Raw genomic sequence first — 11,968 nt, forward strand, 5'->3', positions numbered from 1 at the left:
TGTATTGAGCCAGTGCACCATAATTATGCACTTTTTCTAGGCTGCATTTTAAATTAAAAAAAAAATCAATATTAGAGTGTAGTTATTCACTGAAAAAAGACAACAAATATTGTAGTGACTCAATGCACAGTATTCAATTACTTTTGTTAGGCTAAATTTTGAAAAGGAGACACATCATTTAGCTCGAAACAAGAAATCAACACGAAAGTGTATTATTTCACAGATAAAACAGCAGAATGTTGTACTGACTCCATTTTACAAGGTCACATTTTGAAAAGAAGAGAAACCAGGCAAATTTTTTGCATACTATAGTTGCAAAATCCCACATTAGTTTGGTGGGTTAGCAAACTGTGAACAGGCAGAGTTGAAGTCATGGTAGACACAAACCTCATACTTCATCCCAACTGACCACCAATGTAAGTAGCCTGTATACTGTAAAGAGGATTCTTTCTGCTGACCTCCGCCTTTCTTCACTGATCACCCATAGAGGGGGCACTACACTGACCACCAATGAAACAGGGCACTGCATTGACCACTGATATAAAAGGGCACTTTTCTAACTAGCTTCGGGGGGGGGGGGGCACAGTACTCATAGTGTAATGATGAGAGTGGTGCTGACATGATCTGCAGGAAAGGAGGGAGCCAATCCCTTAACTGAATATGCCTCTGAATAGTCCAAGTTATCCACGAGTTGCAATGGGCGCCACAGAACCCTTAGGAAAATCTTTAGGTATGATGAAATTGACTTGTGCAAAGGAGGGGTGTAGTTTAGGTATACCCTGATTGGGCTAACCACATCCAGGGAGCAAAACACAATCTGCTTTGGAGGGAAGGATACAGACAAAAGAAGGATAAAATGATGTCTTTATTAAATGGAAAACGCAACTCTAGGAAGAAAGAACAAAAAAAGTTATAAAGCCTTAATCCTTGTAAGACACCTGCAAGGGTTTCCCAAACAAGGTGGTGACAACCAGAAAAGCAAAGCCCTTCCTCTGCCTCCCTTTCAACCTCCTGTCACCAATCCACCTACTGTTAAGATTATAGGAATCTTTGGAAGCCTCAGCAAAGTAATCCATCTGTGTCCCTTGCTGACATTGCTTCCAGGGGCAAATACTGCTCAATCCAGTGCTGCAGTAAATGGCTTGCTTTTTACACCACCTGCCATATGCCTAGCAACCAGTGACGTCATCTGGCCCGATTCCTTTTCTGGCCGGGAATCCTCAGCCATGTGCACAAAGGGGTAGGTATTGAGCTGACATCAATGACCAATTATGTCCACATATTTGGTCTATGACATCTCCCGGGAAGACCTCGCTCCTTTGTTTACTAGAGGAACCAGACTGGGAAATGTCATTGGCCCCGAGTGTAGCAACGGGATGAGAGGTATCCATTGTTCGGTGGGTTTTTTTCTCACGGCAGTTAGACTGATGATGGATTTAGATCATGGGACATTTTTTTTTTTTTTATAAAGGAACTATAAACACATTTGTGTCTTTATTTAAACTTTTTTTGTGTGAATGACTAGGGGTACTATGTACTATAATAATATGATATAATACATTATATTTTACAAGGTAGTAGCAAACTACATACATATACAATTGATTGCATCAGGAGGTGAATCATATAATAATTCGTATTCCCATTTGGATTTTTCTCTTTGGCATAAATCATGTCATGGGAATTACATTGCACAATTATTTTCATTAAAATTGTACCAGAGGAAGTAAATTCCCAGCACTGTTTAGTCTATTTAGAGGAATTAAAATACATCTGACACAGCCTGCATAAATGGAGCAACAAAATACCACATTATGTAACATCTGAGATTGTCACTTTAACATACAGGTACATTATAGGTGTGAGAATATACATTTCCATTTTACTTTTTATGATTATTTTTTTTTTTAACTCTTGATTTGGAATTCTTGTAAACTTCATGACAAATCAAATGTACGAATTTGTTCTTAGCAACACAACAGTGCTGATTTACAAAACTGGCCATACATTAGTAGAACGAACGAACATTAATTTTAATATTTGTACAAATATTCATACAGAAATTCTCACTACATTTGATGCCTTGACAAAATGTAGTTCGAAAGTACTTTGAAATTTCATTTGCTTTTAACATTTGATTTTGGAATAAAGGGACTTTCTTGAACAAAAAAAACATATACTGTTAGAAATTTGTTAGTTTGAGAAAAAAATTTCCATCCTGCTTCTTCGACTTTTCCCATCACTGCGCAAACAAATGGTAATTTGACCCCACTAATGATTTAGAAATAAAATAAACCAAAACATTTCAAACAAAATTCTACTAGTGTATGGCCAGCTTTAGCTACATTTACGCCTCTCTGTTTGTTTGAGGTGCATTAAAAAAAAAACCCTGCTGCATGATTGGGGTGGTCCTTAACAAGATGCACCTTCGACAGGTATGACTAAAAATGGTGATAAAACATATGCAAAATGTTTACAATACCCCTATGAACTCCAGCCTTAGGGCTTAATGACATTACGTGCAGTGACCTGCATTTTCCCACACTGTGCCCCATTCACACCACAATACTGACGTTATGTGCTGTACAAAGTGGAAAAGTGCACCATATCTGCATTTTTCTGCAGCGCACTGGATGGCACCGCATGTCACTGCACTGCTGCGCAATGCATCACACTGCTGTGCAATGACATGAATACGTTTGACAAGTAATTTATATTAAAACTACTGTAAGCTACAAAGAAATCTGTAGCAATTATATGTTATATCAATTCATTTTTACCAAAATTGAATTCCAAGTTGTATATTTTGCAATATGATCACGATGTTATTTGCATATATTTTGCAATATGCTCACAATGTTATTTGCTAATGCACATCTTTTTCTACAATTTGCAGTAAAAAAAAAAAAAAAAATATTATACATTTATTTCATATTGTTCATTGCCTTTCATTCACCATTGTAATCCTTTACTCCTTTCTCTTGTGTCTTGGCTCATTCTAAAATAAACTTTGTGACATATGCAGAAAAAAGCCATGCAGTTCTCCAACTACAGTAAAGTTAATGAAATTGTACTCGTTGGATTCCCAGGCCTACAACAATATAGCGTTGTATTGTTCATAGCTCTTCTTTCCATCTACCTATTTATCATTGGTGGAAATGTTCTCATCTTCTTTGTAATCCGAAGAGAGCCATGCCTGCACTTTCCCATGTACTTTTTTGTTGCAGCGTTATTGTGTGCAGAGATTTGTTATACTGCTATCTTAATTCCAAAGATGTTGGCTGACCTCCTTGATGACGAGAAGAAGATTTCTCTCACTGGTTGTCTCTTACAAGCCTATTTTGCACATGTACTAGGAGCATCTGAAGCCTACATCCTCACTGTAATGGCCTTTGATCGATATCTGGCCATCTGTAAACCATTACACTACTTGTCTATTATGAATACTAAACTGTATATTAGTTTGATTACTGGATGCTTTATTCTTGGCTTTTTATTGCCCATTATTGAAGTTGTGTTAATTTCTTATCTCCCCTTTTGTGGTTCGAACCATATTGAAAATGTCTTGTGTGACTTCCCTCCCTTGATCGCATTAGCGTGTACAGATCCCTCTTTCTACATTTTGGTTGAGTTTTTCATCAGCCTTTTTATAATTTCCACAACTTTCCCTTTGGTCCCACTTTCTTATATCAGGATAGTTTATGTTATTTTGAAAATGAAATCCAAAGAAGGGCGTCAGAAGGCCTTCTCTACTTGTGGAGCTCATCTCATCGTTGTCATTCTCTTTTTTAGCAGTGCTTCGTTTATGTACATACGAGTTTCAAAAAGTTCTTCTGTAGACTATGATAAGAGTGTTACTCTCACCTACGCAATCTTTACCCCCCTAGCAAACCCTATCATATATGGTTTGAGAAATAATGAAATAAAAAAGTCAATACACAAATATTTAAAGAGGTTGTAAACCCATACAACTTTTTTTTTTTCTTGCAACCTGTAAGAGAAACACATAATGAGCATACTAGCTCATTATGAAATACTTACCTTAGAACGAGCCCCCGCCGTGCCGCCCGCTTACCTGTATGACGGGCGACATGTCCAGTCGCCCGTCTTCCGGGATCGCGGCATCCGGCCATCTGATTGGCCAGAGCCGCGAAGATGTCACTCCCGCGCACGCGCGCGGGAACCGACAGTCACGGCACGGGGCTCTGAAGAAACAGCACCAGCGGCCGTTCCTTCAGAGCGCATGCACCAGTGACGTCACTGGCTGCATGTAAGGTAAATATCTCCTAAACGGTGCATGTTTAGGAGATATTTACAGTACCTATAGGTAAGCCTTATTATAGGCTTACCTATAGGTAAAAGTCTCAGAGGAGGGTTTACTTCCTCTTTAAGCCCCTTTGCTATTTGTAAATTTTAAAGTAAAACTAAAGACAAAACTATTTTTCTTTTTAATTTTGGATAAAGTGGAGATGGATTGACACCTGTCAGTCTTATCTTTGCCCCCATTAGGGATATCCCCCATCTCTTTTTGTCCTTTTTACTGTAAGTACCAAAAGTGAGAGTAAAAGAAAATCCCAAATTTTGGGTTGTCCCCAGAAAAGTAATAGAGGTGAAATCTTCCAATGGGAACACTCGTTTTGGCAACCTGGGGGACCCCAAGGGATTTCCTTATTTTCAGGGATTTCCTCTCCCTTTTTGTTTTGATTATGAGACAGGAAGTGAAGTTAAGTCTCCCCAATGGGACCCAGATGTCAAAAAAATTTGACAGGGGTTATAAAGAGCTCCTTTTCTGAATGAGATTTTGGTACATTCAGATTTCTGCCACTAAACACCCCTGACTGTAAATGACTGAAAATATCTATGTGTGTGCGGACCCATAGGCTAATATGGAGAGAGGTTTAGGGGCAAAAAAAAACAAACATCTGTAAAACATTTGACAGCTGTGGTGCGCTTGAGGCCTAAGTTCATTGAACAATTTTACATGATCTGATTTTGCTAAAGTTTATCTATATCCAAATCACATCTGGTTTTTGACAAATGTAGGGAATGGTTAAAACCTTTTTTTTTTGTTATAATGGGGAGATTTTCCATCACTATAAACAGTACTGTGCAAAAATGTTAGGTACAGTAGCTGTGAAAAAATGCTGTAAATTAAGAATGCTTTCCAAAATAAAAGTGTAAATAGTTGATTTTTATCAATTAACAAAATGGAAAGTAAATGAGAGGAGAAATCCGATCAAATCAATATTTGGTCTGACCAGCCTTTGCCTTCAAACAAGCATCAATTTTTCTAGGTTCACTTGCACAACATTTTTGAAGGAACTCGGCAGGTAGGTTATTCCAAACATCTTGGAAAACTAAGCACAGATCTTTGTGGATGTCGGCTGCCTCAAATCCTTCATGTAATCCCAGGCAGACTCCATGATGTTGAGATCAGGGCTCTATGGGGGCCAAACCATCACTTCCAGGAATCCTTGTTCTTCTTTACACTAAAAGACTTGCAAAGAACCTCCAAAAAACATCACGGCATGCAGACACCTATTATCCAGCCCTTCACAAACAAACTGCCCCGTGCTACGCTCCAAATATTTCAAGTTTTGACTCATCAGTCCAGAGCACTTGGTGTCATTTGTTTCTGCACCCCCAGTTCCTATGTTTTCATGCATAGAAAGTAGAAACAAGGCTCAACTATGAATGAAAACATAGGAAATGGAGTGCAAAAAAAATGGCAGCAGGAGACAGTTTGTTGGTGAAGGGCTGGAGAGTGATACAGTAATGAGTGTCTGCAGGGCAACAGTGAAGCATGGTGGAGGTTCCTTGCAAGATTGGGGCTGCATTTCAGCAAATGGAGTTGGTCAGGATCAATGATGTCCTCAATGCTGAGAAATACAGGCAGATACATATCCACCATGCCATACCAACAGTGAGATATGTGATTGGCCCCAAATTTATTCTGCAGCAGGACAATGGCCCCAAACCTACAGCCAATGTCATTAAGATCTATCTTCAGTGTAAAGAAGAACAAGGAGTACTGGGAGTTATGGTTTGGCCCTCACAGAGCCCTAATCTCAACATCATGGAGTCTGTCTGGGATTACATGGAGAGACAGGAAGATTTGAGGCTGCCTACATCCACAGAAGATTTTGATTTCTCTCCTGTTACTTTTACTTTCCCTTTTTGTTAATTGGTAAAAATAAATGATTAAAACTTCTATTTCTGAAAGTATTCATCATTTACAGCATTCTTTATACACCCGCTTAAGACTTTTGGACAGTACTGTATATATTTGCTTACCTTTTCACTAGACTTTTTTTGTATTTTTTTACTTTCATAATGCTTTTTTAATATGGGCAAAGAGGGCCATGGAATATTAAAGAGATCTGGAAGTTTACTGCACATGGTCATTATTTTTCACTTTAGCATGAGTTAATGCTATATTGTTTTGACAACCTAACTTACAGTTACTATAATATGCCAAATAGCTAATAATAGCTAAAGTACATCATTCTTAGGTTATTTTTACTTTCAAATTTTCTTTATTAAATTTTTTCAATATCAAACAAAATTGTTGTAAACTACAACAAGATATTCATATGTTTGATCAAGTAATACAAAAGTGTAGTACAAAAAAGGTAACATAGGAGCATCCTAGAGCAACAATAAGGGAAAGAGAAAAAGAAAAACTCAGTACACTCTGTGACCATAAGGATACAAATGCAGACATACCCATAGCGAATACAGAATAGCATATCATATAAGTGCCAAAAGCCAAGGATTTTTTATCAATTAAAGGTTTGCCCTGTGACTTATACCAGTGCATCCATGGTTGCCACAAGGAGATCCTGCAAGAATAAGTATCATTTGTGGAAGTGAACATGGTTTCATATTGGAAATTAAGGTGAGTTGTCCTAAGCACTTCAGAAATTGTGGGAGGGAGGGAAGATTTCCAGTGTCTTAGTAATACCAGTCTGGCAGCCATTAAAATGTGTGTCACTACAATTTTTAACAGATATGGAAAGGATTCCAGTCCTATATTTAAGATGGCTAGGCTTGAGAAAATAGCTGTGGGGGTAGATGCAATTTCAGACAAAATTTTAAAGATAGCGGTCCAGAATTTAACCAGGAGCTTACAGGACCATATTCGATGCATCCATACCCACATGGCTTCACTCTCTCCAGCAGAGGTTAGATGATAAGGCTTTGAATTTGGAGACACAGCGGGGGGGGGGGGGGGGGTTAAACACCATCGCAAGGGTAATTTTTGCATTAGTTCCCACAGATTTACATTTCTAGTGGCTTTGTAGTTAGCTTTGAATGCGTACTTCCATTTGAGTGAAATTTTCTTCCAAATCTATTTTACATGCAAGATATGATGAAGATTTGAAGAAGGTATTTTTATCTTGTAGCAGAGCATAAAACAGAGATATGCCCCTCTAGACTCTTTGCGTTTTTGGTAGTAGTGTACAGTGAATGTGATTGTAAGTCAGCGCTGCTAAATAAACACTTCTTATAATAAATCAATATTTGCATCAAATAACTAAATAATCAATTAAATAATCATAAAGTGCCAAGTGCAAACTGTGCTTCATATAGTGCATCAATGTCCTTTCAACACAAAATAAATGTCCTCCATTTGTTGTGAAAATGTGGCAAAGAGTGACAAAAAAGTGCTTCTGTGCTTCAATCTTGCAGAAAGTGCTCGTTCTCCCCCTTATGCTTCCCTACTCACGGAAACCCAAATGAATACAGGCCTGTAGATCACTCTCAGATCACTCTAAAATGCTGTGCTCTCCTATATGGCAAAAACTGAGTCCCAATATTGGTCCTGTATGTGCATGCGGGAAGCTGCTGGAAGAAAATGCTGGCCATGGTACTCCTTCTAAATCCAGGTTGCAATGATGGGATGGACTGCAATGTCACTCACATGGGATTGAATTTTGTAAGATGGAGATGACAGATAACCGCCTTCCAGCGGTGTAGCCTCTGACGTTAGATGCCTGACGTTCACACAGTGACGTAACCACGAGCGGAGAACCGGACAAGATTTCTCCTCAGCTTCGTGCCGCTTTTCTCACCGTTACTTCTTCCGCCTCAGCCGGCTGACAGCTGCTCTCACCATTCAAATTCTAAATCTGTGCTCATTTCTTGTCTCGTGTTGTGGCCCAAGCTATATTTCAAATGTATCGTGTGATTTCCCTCTCTTGACCACATTAGCATGTACTGATCCTTTGTTATACATATTGGTTTAATTTTTTTTCATTAACCTTTTTATGCTCTTGCTAACTTTTGTTTTTTGAATATTAAATCCATAGAAGGATGTCAGAAGGCATTTGCTGATTGTGGAACCCATCTCATTGTGGTCATTCTCTTTGTTACTGCTGCTTTTTTGTACATATGAGTTTTGGAAAGCTATTCTCTAAGCAGAACTTACAAGGTTGTAAATCTACATTGCTTTTACACCATTACCTAACTCTGTCATATACAATTTAGGAAATACAAATTTGAAAAACTGATTGTGCTTCTGCTGACTGTCTTCTGAATTGGTACCCTAGCTTGAAATAAAATTAATAAAAATGAATAACCCATTAAAAGTAAATATAAAAAACAAAAGGCTGCAACACTTAACCTTACTCACTCTCTGCCATGAGATGTCATCATTCTTTTGGGTTCACTGAGAGCCAGAATCGTTGAACCCACTTCCTCTGAACACAGGGTGTCAGGGACCCAACCCCTGAGCATGCATCATTATGGCAGGTTGTACTCCCTGCGCTACTAATCTAAACAACATTAAAATGTCATTACTGAATGTCACTCAAAAATAAGTACAGCAAACTGGGTTCTGTTGGAGACAAGGAAGGACCTGTGACCGGATCCAGTTTCAAGGGTGAAGATGCCAAACTATGCCCTCATTATGATTACTATTCACTGAAATTGTGCCAATGGTTGAGGCACACTTCAGTGAATTAAAAGGTTTAAAAGCTGTGCACACAATGACCTGTGGTTAAAAATTGGACTAACAGTGGCAAAGGAAGAAATGCCCTGGCATAGGCGCGAGCAAAATCTGCTGCTGCGTTTGTGGTGTCACTGCAAGTAAAAATGCCCCTGCCTTAGTGATGTCACTTGAAGAAAAAAAAAGGCCAATGCATCAGTGTCAGTGGAAGGAAATTATGGGCACAGTGTGGCTCTAGAGAAGGAGAGCTGAAGGGCTCTCTGGCAGTTGATGAATATGGGGCTTTTTGTGGCTCTGAGGTGAGCTCTGAGGCTGTGTTGCTCCCCCCACGCTGTGTGTGCTCACAGTTCTCCCAGACCTTTTTCTCGGCAGTGTGCCCACCCAGGAATAAGACAGCTTCTCCCTCCCTTCTCTGTCATGTAGTATTTCACATAACACGGGTAAATAGAAAGAAGGGACGCCTGCCCTCCACTTCCTGCTTTCTTCTGCCCACATTAGACTGTGAATGGAGGGAGGAGTGAGCAGAACCTGCCTTCAGCAGCAATCACAGTCTGCCCCCTGCTGTCCTCCTGTCAATCTGGCAGCTATGCACCAGAGTTCCAGGAAGTTTCCAACCTGCCGCTCCCTTATTAAAAAAAAAGTACCCAAGGCATTGGCCCTTCCTGACATTGCCTACCCCTTTCTCTACTGGGCCCTACTTAAGACATCACTGGACTAGCCAGAAGACTGTTTTATTTATATGTATTCTTTTGCTTTATTTACATAGTTACATAGTTAGTCAGGTTGAAAAAAGACACAAGTCCATCTGGCTTAACCAATAAAAAAAAAAAAAACAGTAATGAGAAAACCCAACCATACAATCCCATATACACAATCCTATACCCGCAGTTGATCCAGATGAAGGCGAAAAAACCCCAGCAAAGCATGATCCAATTTCCTACAGCAGGGGAAAAAAATTCCTTCCTGATCTGCCGAGAGGCAATCAGATATTCCCTGGATCAACTTTACCTATAAATATTAGTACCCACTTATATTAAGTCCACCCAGGAAAGAATCCAGGCCTTTTTAAAGCAATCTAGTGAGCTGGCCAGAACCATTCCTGGAGTGAGTCTATTCCACATTTTCACAGCTCTTATGGTGAAGAAACCTTTCCGTATTTGGAGACGAAATCTGTTTTCCTCTAGACGTAAAGAGTGCCCCCTTGTCCTTTGTGTTGACCTTAAAGTGAATAACTCAACACCAAGTTCACTATATGGACCCCTTATATATTTATACATATTGATCATATCACCCCTTAATCTCCTCTTCTCAAGAGAGAATAAATTCAGTTCCTCTAATCTTTTCTCATAGCTGAGCTCCTCCATGCCTCTTATCAGTTTGGTTGCCCTTCTCTGCACTTTCTCTAGTTCCCCGATATCCTTTTTAAGAACTGCTGCCCAAAACTGAACTGCATATTCCAGATGAGGTCTTACTAATGATTTGTACAAGGGCAAAATGCTATCTCTCTCTCTGGAGTCCATGCCTCTGTTAATACAAGAAAGGACTTTGCTTGCTTTGGAAACTGCAGCTTGGCATTGCATGCTATTTTTAAGCTTATGATCTACCAGAACACCCAGATCCATCTCCGCTATAGATTCGCCCAGTTCTACTCCACCTAGTATGTAGGCTGCATGCATATTCTCCCTCCCAGGTGCATAACTTTACATTTATCAACAATAAACCTCATTTGCCACATAGTTGCCCAATGAAACAGTGCATTGAGGTCAGCTTGTAAGTTGGAGACATCCTGTAAAGAAGTTATTCCACTGCAAAGCTTGGTGTCATCTGCAAAGACTGAAATGGTACTTTTATTCCCAGACCCTATATCATTTATAAATGTATTAAAAAGTAAAGGTTCCAACACTGAACCTTGGGGTACACCACTGATAACCTTAGACCATTCAGAGTAATAATCATTACCCACTACTCTCTGAATTCTATGTTTTAGCCAATTTTCTATCCATTTACAAACTGATCTTACCAAGCCTGTAGACTTTACCTTACACATTAGCCGAGTGTGGGGAACTGTGTCATACACTTTTGCAAAATCCAAGTATACTACGTCCACAGCCACCCCTCTGTCCAAGGTTTTACTTACCTCCTCATAAAAAGAAATCAGGTTTGTTTGACAACTTCTGTCTTTCATGAATCCATGCTGTCTGTTGCTTAAAATATTTTTTTCCAGCAAGAACTCATCTATGTGGTATTTTATTAAACTCTCCAGTATCTTCCCGACTATAGAAGTTAAACTAAGAGGTCTATAGTTACTTGGCAAAGACTTTGATCCCTTTTTAAATATAGGCACCACATTGGCCCTACGCCAATCCAGTGGTACTATTCCAGTCCTTAACGAGTCCCTAAAAATTTGAAACAAAGGCTTTGAAATGACAGAGCTCAATTCTTTTAGGATCCGTGGGTGGATGCCATCTGGTCCAGGTGCTTAATCCACCCTTAGTCTGTCTAAATATTTCTGGACCATATCACTTTTGAGCCATTGTGGATCATATGGGGCTGTGTCAATACCATCCTCATTATGGTCATGAGCTCCCCCATGCTCCTTTGTATACACAGAGCTAAAGAAAGAATTTAATAAACTTGCCTTCTCTTTGTCCCCAGTCACCCACTCCTGATTATTTTGTAAAGGCCCTACATGCTCAGACCTAACCTTTTTACTATTAATATATTTGAAGAATTTTTGGGGGTTTGTCCTACTATCTTTTGCAATCTGTCGTTCATTTTGAATTTTTGCATCCTTGATTTCCTTTTTACATAATCTGTTATATTCTTTGTAACAATTAAACAATGATAGTGTTCCCTCATTTTTATATTTTTTAAAAGCTCTTTTCTTTTTATTTATAGCCACCTAGGTTTTATTTTTAGCCTTTTAAACTTATTACCCATGGGAATATACTTTGCAGTGATTTTTCATAAAGTCTTTTTGAAAATTTCCCATTTCTGTTTTGTGCTCATCGATGCCAA

At 39.0% G+C, this 11,968-nt stretch overlaps 1 protein-coding gene across 1 annotated transcript; it reads left to right on the top strand.

Annotated features, from left to right (window-relative positions):
- Positions 1-3,034: 3,034 nt before the first annotated feature.
- Positions 3,035-3,961, top strand: LOC309568839 (olfactory receptor 6N2-like; the record flags this gene model as incomplete). The annotated part of the gene is made up of 1 exon (XM_082274624.1): positions 3,035-3,961. One exon carries the CDS (start codon positions 3,035-3,037, stop codon positions 3,959-3,961), a length of 927 nt encoding a protein of 308 aa, XP_082130750.1.
- Between the last annotated feature and the right edge of the window lie 8,007 nt (positions 3,962-11,968).

The sequence above is a fragment of the Pelophylax lessonae genome (genome assembly GCF_965119305.1).
Source record: "Pelophylax lessonae genome assembly, chromosome: 12".
In the NCBI taxonomy this organism is placed as follows: domain Eukaryota; kingdom Metazoa; phylum Chordata; class Amphibia; order Anura; family Ranidae; genus Pelophylax; species Pelophylax lessonae.